At 41.1% G+C, this 15,593-nt stretch overlaps 1 protein-coding gene across 22 annotated transcripts in view; it reads right to left on the bottom strand.

Annotated features, from left to right (window-relative positions):
• PPFIBP1 (PPFIA binding protein 1) overlaps nucleotides 1–15,593 on the bottom strand; it is a 105,538-nt gene that overhangs the window by 22,597 nt on the left and 67,348 nt on the right. For 11 of the 22 annotated variants that reach the window (XM_039721408.1, XM_039721478.1, XM_039721463.1 and 8 more), the window contains 8 exons: nucleotides 12,833–12,919; nucleotides 11,410–11,523; nucleotides 10,734–10,865; nucleotides 5,318–5,410; nucleotides 4,750–4,842; nucleotides 2,855–2,969; nucleotides 1,627–1,659; nucleotides 276–337 (listed from right to left, as the gene is read on the bottom strand). In XM_039721408.1, the coding sequence (XP_039577342.1) occupies nucleotides 276–337; nucleotides 1,627–1,659; nucleotides 2,855–2,969; nucleotides 4,750–4,842; nucleotides 5,318–5,410; nucleotides 10,734–10,865; nucleotides 11,410–11,523; nucleotides 12,833–12,919 (729 nt within the window). The remainder of the gene's footprint in view (nucleotides 1–275; nucleotides 338–1,626; nucleotides 1,660–2,854; nucleotides 2,970–4,749; nucleotides 4,843–5,317; nucleotides 5,411–10,733; nucleotides 10,866–11,409; nucleotides 11,524–12,832; nucleotides 12,920–15,593) is intronic. The other 11 variants (XM_039721517.1, XM_039721564.1, XM_039721525.1 and 8 more) reach the window with 3 other exon arrangements.

Raw genomic sequence — 15,593 nt, 5'->3', positions numbered from 1 at the left:
ACACTGAATTCAACAGAGTAAGGACTCTGAACAGATCCTGTGCACATGCACAGAGCTCATAAATGCTCATAGCCCCTGAAAGGCACTGCAGTGCTTCTGACTGCAGAAAATCATAGATTTGTACAAACCTTGTACAAATTTTTCTGACGGCAAAAATCATTGATTCTTACAAATTTGGTTTTTAGTTGAATTGTGAAAAGCTCACACGTGAAGGTTTTCTTAGAGATTTAAATCAATCTGATGAATGATTACTGAAAAAATAATGACTTTGCTACCTTCTCTTCATTTGCTGCCATTAGAGATTCTACCGCCTTCTTCATTTTCTGTACCTCTATATCTAAAAACACAATAGAGTTCTCCAAGTCAATTTAAATAAGACAGTGTAAGGAAGTAAGAAAAACAAAAAATCTAGAAGCAACTCAGTAATATCTGAAAGTAGATTTACATAGTTACAGACAAAACATAAGCCACTTAAATTCTTTTTTAGATGCAAACACAAAGAAGGAAGCTATTTTTCTTCAAAATCTCTGCTCTGACATTTTTATCAAGGAAATTATGAAATCCAGGAAATTTCCTTCCTCCCCCCACACCTCTCCAAGCCTTATAAGAATGAAAAACTGAAAAGCAAAACTACTGCTTGACTTTCACTAGCTCCATCTTTAAAATAACCAAATATCTGCAAAACAAGAAGTTCAAAATAAACAATATACTACATTTGGAATGCAATAAAACACATCCTCAGTATAACAGTCAATGACCACCCCAAACAGCATGTCTCAAGTCCACTCAACAAAGCCAGGGGATTAATGGATGTGATGAAGGAAGCATTGTGCAGTGATGCTCAGCCCTAATCGAGCATGGATGGAGCAACGAACAGGAGACAGTGGAATGACACAAGTGTTTGCTGTGATGAGCAGTCATGCTGGAATATTATGTGGCAGTTCAGGCCTGGGAAAGGTTCCTAACATAGACAACAGTGCTTCATCTATAATCCTTATTTAACAAGAAGTATAAATAGTATGTTCTGGAGGAGTTCTGGGCTAGGAATTCAAAAAGAATGGAAATAATCTCAATTTTTTTCCTAAATATGTACTTTGCATGAATGGCGTAAAAGTCAAATTTCACTACAAATGTAGGCAGGTAGCCAAACTCACAGGCAAAAAAGCCCTGTTTCAACTTCCTAAAAATTAATGGAAAGCAAACAGAGCAGGAAAAACATTCTCCTCCTTAATGAAATACAAGAAAAGAGGCAGCCTGGCTGGCTTTCTAGATGAAAGACATTTAGACATATCAGGCTAAACCAGCACCTGATCCAGTTCCAGTGATTTTCCCTCAGTTATGCTGGCTGAAAATCTGGTCTGCTCGATTGCAACTGCATTGCAATTGCTTTGTGAGCCTTCCCGAGACCCAATCTTCCTTTATCTATACGATTTTCTTCAGAAAACTTTGTGTTTCAAGTGTGAAACTCACCGTTGCTCTCAAGCTTTACTCTAAGTGTAACTAAGGGTTATAGATTATGCAACCTAACAATGTTTGTTAAAGAAGTTTTGCAAATACATGCAGAAAGCTATTCTGGAAAGCACTTCTGGAATGCAAATAGTCATGGAAAGACACCAGGAACCTTACTTTTATCTTTGAGCTTCTTCTTACAATTTTCATCTGTGTGGGGAAAACCCATTGGATTGGAAATTAGCATTAAGGTTATGACATGAAATCACTTTTAAGACATTATTGATACTTTATGAGTCAACTCTTCCTCACTTCATTCAGCTAATGAGGCAGATAATTTGTTATCTGGAAACGGCATTTTTTAATATCAGTGCAAGATAGATAAAACATATTTCATCACAGCAAAAGATCTTCTGCTGAGCTACACTGAAAACCATAAAGCTGAGGACCAGAGGGTAATGAGAGTTCAAGTAGTTCCCCAGGGAAAAAAAGCCTGCTATAAGTAGTCATGAAGAATGAAGTCAGACCCTGCTCACATTTAAATGTTCTTTTAAAAAATGGAATCACAGTTCATTGTGATCACTTTTAGTGATCTTAGTCAGTGGTTTTGAAAACACCATTTCATGAAATAAAATGTGACAATCTACACACAGCATATTCCTCCTCAGATCAGGGGAGGAGACTAATCTCTTGTGCATTTTTTTTCTAAAAAGCATACCTTAAAAGCACAATCTTAAAATCAGCAACAACTATCAGTAAGATATATTTAGAATTGAAATTGCATCAGGTAAAAAAAGTCTGTGGAAAATTTCTGTGATTTTTAATTAAAAATGTCTGGGTTTAAATAAGTCCCCAATCTAAGATTCCCACAAATAAATACTAACAGTTTCTTCTTTACAAGCTAATAAAAGAATTACCCAGCATGTAAAATTGTTGTGCTTATTCAAGCCTAATTAAGGTTTAGACTTTATGAGCACACAAATCCAGAATCAATCCTTGATTTCACCTACTTACAGCTAGGTCAAGATTATACTTTGGTCTGCAGTATGGCTTTTCCCCTTCCTTACCAGGAAGTTTCCTTTTCAACACAATGTTTTTGGAGCATTTGTAGAAATTAGTTAAAAAATTTCTCAGCCAGTATAAACTGTATATTTTGAGGCCCCATGCAAGCCATATAAGGAGCTAATTAGAGAATTTCTTGGTGTTGTTTAAATTTGACCAAGATCTTGCTGTGACAGAAAGTTTAGCACTTGCATCATCAACACCCTCTAAATATGTTTAAAGAGGTAAACTCAAGACAAAGTTCAGGAAAATTCAGGCTTTTATCACTTATTTACTGTATAAGGAAACATGACCTCAGGTAAAGTGATTTAGAGGACATGGTGAGAGTCTCCTTTTTTCTTACCTCTGTCCAGTATTTCAATCCCTTCTACTTTCAGCTGGGAAACCAGTTTTTCGTGCAACCTTTTCACCTCAGCTTCCTTCTGCTCTAGTTTGCCTTTCAGAGCTGACAGCTCATCCTGTAAAGACACAGAGCCACTCAGTGACAGCTTCCACAGGCAGCTGAGATGTTTCCACAACTCCCTCCTAGGAAGCACAATGGACAGGTCCTCAGCTGGTGGAAGTGACTGAGAGCCCCTGACATTTAACACTGCCTGAGGGTGCACCAAAGTGACTTTGAACACCCCAACAGACTTCTGAGCCCACAACAGAGCAAAATCAGGGGGTCTGTGGTCTGAAATTGTTGGTTTTGTGTATAATTGGAAAGAAACTTTGCATCAAAATTTAAAGACGAAAGAGCAAAAGGTGGAAAAACACCAAACATTTTTCTTATTTGTTTAACCTTGCAGAGATAGAAAAAACACAGGTGAAAAGGCTGAATGCTAACATTTCCATACATTTTTTTTTGTATTTATAGGGCATGTTGCATGTTTGAAGCTGAAAAATTCCGAAGCTGTGCTTATACCAGGCTGAGGACAGTTTCAGAATTAACTACTGCTTCTGTGGAAGAAAAATCAATCACAACACCAGCAAGCACATGGACACATACTGGAAAGCAGTTCAGACAAAAACGTGGTACCTCTGCCACAGTTTGGGTTTGCTGATCATGCATTAGGAAAGAAAGCTTGGAGCTGAGATTCTTGGGAATAAGACAGATGGCGTTTGGGGGAGTTGGGGTGTATTAGAAAAATGCTGTCAAGTTTTAACTTAGATCTAATCATCTGCACTAGCAAGTGACTGGCACAGATCCATGCATTTAACTTTTTTAAATTTGAGTCAAATCCCACCCAGTTTAGTAACAACTTTCTTTGATGTCCGAGTATATCTTGTACAACAGCATCATCAAGACAGGACCCCCACTGCAACTGCACCCAACACTGAAAATTTAATTTGTTCAGTTTGTAAACAAAGCAAAACAAGGCAAGACTCATTATTTTGGCACTTACAGCTTCTAAAAGACGTTTCAAATCCTTAATGGAATAAACCAAACTAGAATACTGTGGCTTAGGTATTTTCCTGAACTACCCTCAGACAATCTGTTGCAAATTACATAGTGACATTTGCAACCCAAACTATGGGGCAGCTACAGAATTTCCTGAAATTGGTTCCTGTTTGCTCTAAAGCATCATTTAAAAAAATAGATCAATTTTAAAACTGTCAAGAAATCAAAGCTTTTTCCACAACAGTGGTTGGGGAATAACTACAATTCCCCAGTGCTCCAAGTTAGCACTGATTATGATGGGATTTCTGCTAGTGTAGGATCCATGCTACTCCAAAACAAGATAATTTCTTGGTCACTTGAGAAGCTGCTGTTATATCCACAGGCAACTAGAGCTGCATGTGGTTGTCAATGTGCATTTCTTTTCCTGAATTAGAAGTACGATATGCAAATTTACACGTGGGAGAAGGGACAGTATAAAAGAGTCACTATTTCCCAGACAGTTTTCCTGAATACATTTTCTCTAAAAGGGTGATAAAAAGTTCTGTTTGAATAATGGATGTAAGCTACAGACAAGGCAATCTTCCCTTGGAAGGGGGAATGATTTTAACCCACGTCTAATGCCATTATGTGTAACTTACGCAAGGTTCAGAAGGAAAATCCTCTCCCCTGCGTTATAAAAACTGTTTACAAGGAATATCTACAGGAAGAGCTTTCCAAATCTAAGGAGGAAGGGCACACTGCATAACAACACACAGCAATTAATGAAGAACAGAGCATGACAGCACAATGCAGGAGCAGCAAAGGGTGGAACATGGAGGACTCAAAACAGGCCCAGCATTACCCAAAAACTACCACACCTTTAGCATCTGGCTTTTTTGCTCCATCCGCTGCTTTTCATACTGCATCTGACCCACTTTGATTTTCATGCTAGAAAGTTTGGCCATTAAAGACTGGTAACAGAGACAGAAGAGTGAAAGGAAACTAAAGGTAGAAAGGAGACAAGGCTAAATGGCAAAGAGAAGTTAGACACTTAGAGAAACAGGCTGCTAGAAGTACTTAGGTGAATGCTTTCACTTCAGAAGTGGTTTTTTTTTAGCACATTTAGGAGGAAATAAATGCTATTTGGCATACACCATACATACTGCAACCGATATTTCTTGACACACATGAAAAACAAAGGTCTAAACAGGTAATAAATTTATTGTTTACAGCATGGTATGTTACCCTTCATAAAAAACAATGCTCAAACTGAAAACCACAGCACAAAATTTGGGAATAGCCACTGCTGCTAACTGACAACCATGAAACCCCAGGATCTGAGAGTGCTCAGGATTTTGCAGGGTGAAGGCAAGGATTAGGGAAAAGAGTGAATTCCTAAAGCCTGATTTACATCTATCTCTGCCTCTTCCCTTCAGCCTCACTTACTTTGGTTGTTTTCAGTTTTTTTTCATACTGCAGTCTTTCATTGTCCATTTCTCCCACCCTCAAGCGCAATTCATTTATTTCCTGGATCAAATCCTGAGTGGAGGGAAAAAGACAACCAGAAACAGCAAAGAACTTCAGTAAACAAAACAGAAGAATAGCTATGACTGTAACAACAAGAAAAGCAGGCATAAAAGGAACTCAGTACACAAAACCACACCACCCAAATCGATGACTAAGTCAGGCAACTCAGAGCTTCCTAAATATCCAGGGACCGAGTTTCTCAGTCTGTGTTACTGCACCAGATGTAAGAGGGCAGAGGACTAAGGGAGACATAAATTCATGAACTGAAGTTGTGTTCGCTGTGCCGGGGGCCAGGAAAATCCTGCTTCTCTGTTCAGCTGCTGGAGCCCAATACTAAGGATGGGCAATGGAAAACAGTGGCAGACATCCTTCAACATGCAGCAGCCACATCGTCCCCTCTGCAGTCCCTCCTGTCCCAGGCTCACCAGCCATCACCTGCTTTTTCAAAATAAGAAGTGATTACACTGTAAAAATGCAAGTTTCCATCACTTAAAAGAGCCCTCTCACTGAGGGCTGAACAGAGGAACCATGACTGGTTTCTACAAGAAAAGTCATCTGTGTTTAAGCATCAATGGCACCACTACATCTGCGCTTTCCAAATTCAGCCTGGCTTGGAATAAACTCTGAACCATCACAAACTCACATCTGAGCTCTTTAGGAGACCAGCTCCACCTCCTGGCTATCCTGATGGATCCTGCCAGGTTTGGGGGTCAGACTTGAGTGCCCCCAGCTCCCTTGGTCAAACAAACCCTGAGTCTGACTGCTCCACCAAGCCTCCTCATCCTCTAAGTCAGAGAATGGTTTGGGTTGGGAGGGGCCTTAAAACCCATCTTGTTCGACCCCCTGCCATGGGCAGGGACACCTTCCATTGTCCCAGGTTGCTCAGAGCCCTGTCCAACGTGGCCTTGGACACTTCCAGGGATAGGGTAGCCACATGTGAAATACAAAGCTGTGTTTCGTGTCAGGTACATACAGGCAACCTGTGTATCTGTGATTGTGATATGTATGGAAACTGACCATGAGACAGTTATAAAGACAATTCTAATAAATAACTGAGGAAGTAAAGCATGGAAGAAGGCCTTTGAACCTATCCTTTATTTGCAATTAACCTTTATAAGTCTTAAGTTGATTTAGGAGCATTCGAATTAAAGCTTTAAGGATGGTGCTGTTTGACAAGAACTTTCTGCTTCTAGCTAAAAAGAGTTTTGCAATAATAACCTTTTGAAGTATAATTTTAGAATATTACTTGTAGTAAGGATCTTTGAAACTATAGCTTTAGAATATATAAAAAGGAAACATTATCTCGATGCCTTAACAAAATATTGAAAAGCAGCTTGAAAAAGGAAGATGAACATCAACTCAAGGATTGATATTTTGACCAAGGGAAGCTGGACATCACTGTTATGAGATTTATAGTCCTTGCAATTAAAAAGTGAACCCGCATCTAGAATCTGGACCTCACCAGCTGGGAGACTTCTTTCTTCTTTCAGAAGCTGGACCCCACCATCTGGGGATACTCCTTTCTGGGATACATTCTGAGAAAAACTAAATCACAATAGTGTATAGAATTGTGACGTAAAAATTGAGAATGGAAACTGCTGAGAAAGCTTATGAGTACCCCTATAAATATCTGTAAGCCCCAACTATCGGTGTGCAGTTGGAGAGAAAATTTCCCCCACTGTACACAGCGCTGTATTGCTCATACTTTACCATCTTAAGTAATAAATTGATTGCTACTTGAATATTGGCCTAGTCAAGCTTCTCATTTATAACACACAGCTTCTCTGAAAAACCTGTGCCAGGACCTCAGCACCCTCAAATAAAAATTTTTATGGTCCTTATGTTTGCTTTCCTTCCTTCATCTGAAGCAAACCCTATCCATTGGGTTACATCCAATGATTACCATGTACATCCAAGCTGTACATTAAGCTAATAGCACTAAGCACAGTTTCTCAGAGCTAATACTACAATTAACAGAGATTTATATTTATAAATTAACAAGCCAGAAGCTGACATTTAGAAGGTATTCATGGGTCCCTGGTAACACCTGCCTTTCAGCCCCACACCACACCTCCTAAGCTTACAAACCTCTGGTTATTATTTTGTGTTTAATAAACCGGATGCTAAGAGAGCAGCATCTGTATTTCTTCAGAAAGATCCAAGTTCAATTCTCAGAACTACAAGGAAAATGAAAATACTGAACATGTTAATGTTTTTAGTAATTACTGCTTTTAATCTATGACTTTCTAATTCAGGTACACCTGAAATTCCTCAACAATTGATTTGTTTGGGGCTTTTCTCTCCTGCAGCATGATCCAATGTCTAAATATGCTGGGTTGAACTCACTGCTGAGGCTGTTCTCCACGTATTTGTCTCTTGAACTACATGACTTTTAAAATACTCAGTGTCACACAGAAAACAGAACAATCTTGCAACCAGATTGGAGGTGATGGTGGATAAATCACAAAGAATTCCCTGTGAGTGAGCCAGTTTTAGCCTCTGGCTGCTGCTTCAAAGGCCCAGTCTGGCTACGGACTCCTTCCCAAATAAACTCCCTCGCAGGGTATTTCCTTACATAAACTCAACCCAACTCAGACCACCTGCGCTCCTCAAGGAAAATAATGCTAGCGTCTGCTGAGAAAGTGGAAATACTGGAATAATCCAAAGAACAGAACAACTAGAATCTCTATTAAGTACACAATTAGCTTTGAAAAAGCTGTGCGTTTGTGAACATCTAGACAGAAAATCCTAGAGCACAAAGATCTAGTGAGGCATCTGTTTAGACAAAGAATAGGGAATATGAGTAACCAACCAAGCTGGAATGGGAAGTTGCGATGACAGACATAGGAACAAATGGATAATATGAAGGATTTAATCAGAATGGTAATTCTGTAGAAGACAGTAGCTGCACAAGTTGTCAGACATCAATTTTTTTCTTTTCCCTAAATAAAACCAGAAGCAATATTTACAGTTTTGCTTTCCCAGTCTGGGTATGAATCTTTTTCCATTTCAATCACTCCACATAAATGCCCTAACATGTTTTAGGGTGAAATATTTAAAATATTCATTTAAATACTCAGCTCTTCTAAAATAATTGATATACAGCAATATAATTAGATCAACACTGAATAAAATATTGCGTACTTCTTAGTAAGTACTGCCTCCAAAATATCTCTTAGAGATTCTGTAAGGGCTGAGACCCTCCAACTAATTAGACATCCATATTTTCACTGAACTAAATGGAAATTAAGACATAATATCCCTTCCAGCATTTACACCTAAGCATTTTTACAGCTATAAAGTGTTGAAATAAAGAAGAAACAATATAATAATATATATGACACTAAAATACATCATTCTGGATTTCAAATGAAGGAAGAAACATTTTAGTAATAGTTAATTAGTTCTGGCATAAATATCCTTGATATAAATCCATACAGTCCCTAATTACAGTAACTACAATTTAAATAAAATGTAGGTGATTTTTATCAAAGGCATTTAGTGTCTTTCAAAGTATTTAAAAGAGGAAGGTCTTCATAGAGGATAAGCCTCTTGCACAGAGATTACAGATTTGCAGTTTGTGGTGTATTCCCCACATTGTAACCATTTTTCTGGGAACCTGCGGCTTCATGTCCACCTTCCTGGTATGCTGAGCTGTGCTATGAAGTAATGGAGAGACTGCAGTTCAGGGGGGAAACAAAGAAAGAGGGAGACCAGGAGAACTCTACAATATTCAGTAAAAATAAGGGCAGAAATAGAGAAAGCAAATCAGTCAAAGCCCAGTCACTCTTTGTTAGCAGTTCTGAAAAGCAGAAGAAACTACAGGGTGTTTGCAAATGAAGATTCAACAGAACCCAGGTCAGAAAGCACCTGCTCCCTGTGGTCATCTGGACCAAACCTTGCTTCCCCACAGCCATTTACTGCTGGTGCCAGCTCGTTTATCCCTCATTTGGGCTGCTTAGAGTAAGTGTCAGCACACAGAGAGTAATTTGCTGTGTGCTGTAATTCATGAAAGAGCTGAGCTCTGCGTAGGCAGAGTCCCAGAAGAGTTGTGAGAGCAGCCAGCTCTTACACACACTTCCCATGGGTGCAGGAGACCTTCAGTGATTCCCTCCACTATTTCCCCTGCCAATTTCTCCAGCAATGCCATGCACAGAGCTTGTCTGCACTACCAAATCAGCTGCTTTGAAGGCAGTGCTCTGATACTGCCACATAACATCTGTTACCAACTAGAGGCAAAGGTAACAGGAAGCGACAGGAATCCATCCCAGAGCTTGGCAGCACCCAAGGAAATGTGCTGCACTGCAGGAATGAACACTGCTGTCACTACCTAAAGAAACACTTCCAAATCTGAAAGTGATACAAGGCATTAGTTTTCAACCTGTGGCTTTCTTTGGGTCTGCAGATTACTTCAGACAGGCACAAAGACCAATCCAAAAGCAAGACTGACTTTTGGTTTTGTGCTTGCAATACAAGTGAGGAATGGTGCTTTACTGGAAACTGAGCAGTTGGGAAACCACTGGCAGAAGTGCAAAGGGCAATTTGTGTCCTGTCATGACAATATGGCTTCTTTCCTTCTAGAAATGAATGACACCTGGAACATCCACAATCATAACAAACACTTGACATTTCAGCTCATTTATGAATCCAGAACTGGAAATTTTGTTCTGCTTCATAGGCAGGCTCTGAGATATTTCTGATATGGGCTCCATCATCCTGTCAGGACAGCTTAGCTGATACTTGGAGTTCCCTGTGTTTGCCCACCTGCTTTGAGCATTTCTGGCTTGCAACATGAGTGAGTTTGAGCTGCATACACCTGCAGCACGGAGTGAAATGCCACAGGAGAGCACTGCCAGGGATGGCAGCTCCACCTGGCGCTGTTCCCAGGCTCCCATAAGGCTGGGCTCTGAAGTCAGGCTTCCCAAGAGCCCCACAGCAAGTTAGCTCACTCTCTGCTAGCAACCCCAGAAGTTCTGTTCCTGGGCAGTGTCTTTGCACATGGCTGCTTTTTGTACTTGCCTTAGACATGCCTTACTCAGAAGGTGACAGTTTTATGTGGGGTCAGGAGAGTGCAGTATGTTAATTTTCTTAAAGTCCAGCCTAAATCCAATCCTCCTGAGACCTAACAGCCAGAACCAAAAACTGCCTTTGGAAATCTTTCTTTGTAAAACCAGAATTTAACAAAGAGGACACTTTTTGCTTCAAAACGAACATGTTCTAACCTTAAAGATTAGTTCCCCTTCTTGCCTGACACAAAAAAAATCCCAGAAAATGTGAAGGTGAAGGTGAAGACACCTCACAGCTTTCACAGTTTATCCTGTCAGGGTTTACTCACCTCTGTGTCTCTGAATCTGTCCTCATAATCCAATCTATCCTTCTCTACAGATGTAAGCTTTAATTTCAGAGTGGAAATCTCTGCCATAAGATCCAGCTTCTGAGTTTCAAGGGTTGTTCTGCTTAGAAGCTCCTGATTCAAGACAAAGAGGAAGAGAATGGAATTATTTACCCAAGGGGAAGAGACCAGCAATTTATTTTGACAGCCAAAGGTCTCCTTCATGGGGAATAGCATCACCCTCATTCTTGTACTACGTGAAACCCTGAGACACAGTTATTATCCATCTGACAGATTCCAGGCACCTAGGATGCATCTGGGATCACAGGGGCACTAACATGCGCTGGCTGCCAGGACAAGAAAAAAGCCTGTCTGTTATCACAGTCGCTCTGCGCAGAAAGGAGCTGTGAGGGGAATCCACCCATCCTGCCAGAGGCTTTCATCTAAGGCTCTTGGAAGTTCAGTGGGGAAGGACTCAAAGGAGGGCAGAACTGGATTCCTGCATTAAGCAGTACAGTCATTACTAAGTAGAAAGACTTTAAAGCCAATATGGTAGAAAATGATCCCTTAGTTAAGAGACATCAAAGGATTCAACACCTTGAAGGGCACTGCTCCCACCAAAGTTTGTTAAGACAGAAGGAAGGCAAGACAGCAAGACAGACATGGAGCTGTGAAATACCTGCTGCAGCATCTCCTCCGTGGCATTTAGCTTCTCCCTGTGCTCCTCCAGGCAGAATTCCAGATCCCGGATCTTTTCTCCCTGGGCCTCCACCTGGTCTGTAAGCACACTTACCTGGACAGCAGGAAAAAAGGGATACATGTTTAACACCTTGCACCTGTGCCATATGTGTCAGCTGAAGAACTGCAGGTGAACAACACTGCTGGTTGGGCCAAAGATTACCTGGGACAATGGCGGGGGCGGGGGGGTGGGAGGAGGAGGAGAAGAAAGGAAGAAAGGAGAAGAGGAAGAAGAAGAAGAGGAAGAAGAAGAAGAGGAAGAAGAGGAAGAGAAAGAAGAAGAAGAGGAGGAAGAGGAAGAAGAGCAGAGGAAGAGGAGGAGCAGAGCTCTGCAGTGGACACATCACTTGGCAAAGAAAACAGAGAGGAGGGAAGGCGCTCCCCTCACACTTACTAGAATTTCAGTCAAAGTTCTGGCAGACACATTGCAATTCTGCAACTCCCCTCCTCACTGGAGGTTTTCACAAGGGTTGGCTGCCGCATTTTACTGCCAATAAGTATGCCTTTGATGTGACAAGACATTAACTCAACCCATTAGCTCCTACCTTAAGCACCACATAAACCTCCCTACTTATAATTTATTCTCCTTCCCAAGTGATTGTACACAGTGTACCATAACAAGCACTTCCCCCTTTTCAGAACAATAAAAGCAAAGAAGGTTAAAACACACAGCCAGGGGCTGGGTAAGACCAAGACAACACTTTTAAGATAGCAGACAGATTCTCATTTTACCTTTTCTGAATTGATTTTTTCATTTTCAACAGGCTCTTCCTGCAGTACTGCTGGGAAAGAGGGTGAGCTCAGTGCTGTCACAGCCCCAAAGTTGGGTTTACATCAGGGGATAGACCTGTGCAGTGCAAGGGGTGCCAGGTATTCTGGCTCCAACAGCAAGAGGAAGCCAGCAGTCAGAGTAGCCAGGGCTGACCCCGTCCAGCCCAGCAGCAGGTGAGCAGGACCACCAAGGAGCTGCTTGTCTCCTTCTGCTGGCTAGCCAGTCCTGCAGCTTTTGTTACCTTTCCTAAGGACAGGACAACTGTCTCCTGATACAGACATCATGTGAATGGCCCTGGGGAATGGTGATCTTAAGGATACACATGGATGTATGTAGGTGGCTGCTCTGCAGACCAGCTCTGCTAACCAAATTCAAAGAAAACAGATATACAGACAGAAAGACCTTTAGATTTTTCCTGCAATCTAAATTCACACCTTTCTCTAATCTGGGTTAATTCTCACATACCAGCAAGTCCTTTGAACACTGTCTAAGACATCACAACTCCAAATAAATTCTCAGAGGTTTTACCACATACTTTCAGACAGTCTCATGAATTCAAGAGCAGAAAAAAATAATTTGGATGACAACTCACTTGCAGAACAAGAGATTCCTTATCATTTTCCAGACGAGCCAGCCTTTCTTGATAGACATCTCCATTCCCAGATATGTGTCCATTAGTCTGGAAAAGACACAAATATTGCATAGTCAGCCATTGTGCCACATTATCATCCAATGTTATCAAAACACTTTATGAGAGCATTTTTAGTCTGACAGTTTAAGAACATGTTTGAAATATTCTCCAGCCCTCTAAGAGTTACAAATCAAATAAACAAAGGACGCATGACCGCCATTCAGGAGAGAATTCTTAAGGGGCTTAAAGATGAGAAAGGAAGAGCCTTCTGGTGACTCAGTTCTGCAAAATTCACCTACTGTGCATTCAGCATTTTGCTAACAAAACTTGGATTCATTGCTACACCATGCTAAGCCATACTTGCAAAGAGACAAATACCCTGAGACATTCAGCAAGTGAATAAAGCCAAACATACAATCTACAAAATGTGTATTATGCTTCTCTCAAGTCACACACAGTCAGAGACATCCTTTTACATCAGACACATTCTACGGGGTATGGGTAAACGTCTGCACTCTAAACACAGCTCTTTGTAAAACTGCCTGAGGCTAGAGAGAAACAAGAATACATGTTAATGCTATCAGAGAGTTCAGAGGAATCAGCAACTTTCTTCTTAATAACTTCAATTCTCTTGAGCAGCAGAAAGGATTTTGTTCTATCCATATTCAAACATGTCTCAAAGCACTTCATGATCCAGGCCACAATCACATCTTGGCTCAGAAAATGAAGCCTTGTTCCCATCATGGCATAAATCGCTTAGAGGAGTCTGAGAAGCTGCTCTGAAATCCAGGGCACTTAGCAGAGACACCCAACAACGTTGAGGAGCCCTAATTTATTCCTGAATGTGTAATGAAAAGAAATTGTGTGACTGATCCTTGTGCTCCCATGAGCCTGCAGCACAACCCTGCCTTGAGAGGCCGTCACCACTCAGGAGGTCCAAGCCTCCAGCTCCTGCTTTGAATCTCCCCTGATTACAGAGGATACCTCAGGAAACCTCCTGGCTAAAACTCCTCTAAATTACATGTCTGGCCTTGGGTGGTGGTAGAAACTGCCTTATTTGAGCCTGAAACAATAGAACTCCCTTCAGCATCACTTAAAAGATCTGACATAAAGCAAACAAGAGGAGGTAAAAGTGTCTGACCTCACCTCAGTGCTCTCAAGAAACCAGGCTGCGTCCTGGCAAGTCTTAAATCACTGAGCAGTATCAAAAGTGTCTCACAAACATGAAATTTCACTTGGTGACCATAATATCTCCCCCGAAATTTGCTCCGGCAGACTAAGAAAGGATGCTCTCTAGTAATTTGTACCAGTACCTCATCACAATGATATAACTTATTGAAATTTTTAGCAGCACAATACTAAGCCACCTGTCCACCCAGACACAAAACCCCAGGGCAAAATTCCTCTAAACTTCTGAGTTTGCCACATCTTCCCCCTGACCTCTACCAGAATTTAGCTCATGCCATTCAAGATCAGTGAGATCTTCCATTTTGTAACACTTCAATTTAGGTGAAAGAATTCAAAATGAAATAAACCTTTTAGCTGTTCAACCAGTAGATTATGCTTTGGATTTTGTCACCTGAGTTGTTTGTGAAAACAGAACTGAGGTTTTTGTCTACTTTTGCTTCTCTGCAGCTCTCATGTCCTTTAAGAGCTCCAGAACATCTCAAGCACTTACTCAGTCTGCATAAGAACAGCATCTATATTTTGTAATACACAATGCATTTATCAGTCCGGTGCATGTATCTGATGTGGGAAAGTGGTATCCAACCCTCACCACAGGCAGCAGAGCTGCAAAGACACTCTTCCATACTGCTGGGGCTAACATGGAATTCCTTGCCAAAGCACAGACTTGACTCCCTGCCTCCCAACCACCACATCAACACCTGAACCACTGACCCTCCTGATAGCTCCAGTCAGCTTAACCAGACACAAATGAACTAAAACCAAGACTGCAGGAGGAAAATGTGGGGAGGACAGTCTTGGTTTCACAGCACGATTAAAATGTCTGTGAAAACCAACAAGGTGTGAAAGCAGAACATTAGTCATTGTGCACAGCATCTTGCCAAGACACCTTTGTTGTTAAACTCCGCTCACATTTCTCAGAAAAAATCTGCTTGGTTCAGCACACCAGCCTTGCCTTTAGAGTAGGAGTGTTGGGAGAGGTAGAGTTCAGGTTGCCGCTGCGCCCTGCCATTACAAAGACATGATGGGAACCCCAAGGAGGACAAGTGAAATGGCTGTTCTCCCACAAAACAAAAATTAATACTAATAGAATCACAGACTCCTTAAGGCTGGAAAATACCTCTAAAATCATCAAGCCCAACCATGAACCCAGAACCTCTACCATGTTCGCCACTAAACCATGTTCTCAAATGCCATATCCACACATTTTTAAAATCCCTCCAGGGAGGATGACTCTACCACGTCCCTGGACAGCCTATTCCAATTTTTAATAATTCCTTCAGGAAAGAAACTTTTCATAATATCTGACCTAATCCCACCACGGCACAACTAGAGGCCATTTCCTCTCATCCTGTCAAACACTTAGGGCAGTTCATCTATTCTCTGGGAGAAACCTTGCAGAGATGTCTTGGTTTTGCAAGCTGTGTGTACTGGGTGCAAAGAACTCTTTTCTGGGTATTGCCAGTAATATTTTCTAAAATCTGCATGAAACCAGACCTCCTGTAGCACACCAAACCCAGAAAATTCTGTGTACAAC

The sequence above is a fragment of the Passer montanus genome, unplaced genomic scaffold, assembly GCF_014805655.1.
Source record: "Passer montanus isolate IOZ18808 unplaced genomic scaffold, ASM1480565v1 scaffold106, whole genome shotgun sequence".
Taxonomy (NCBI): domain Eukaryota; kingdom Metazoa; phylum Chordata; class Aves; order Passeriformes; family Passeridae; genus Passer; species Passer montanus.
Note: the sequence above shows the minus strand (reverse complement) of the source record. Positions and strands in the feature narration are given on the sequence as shown.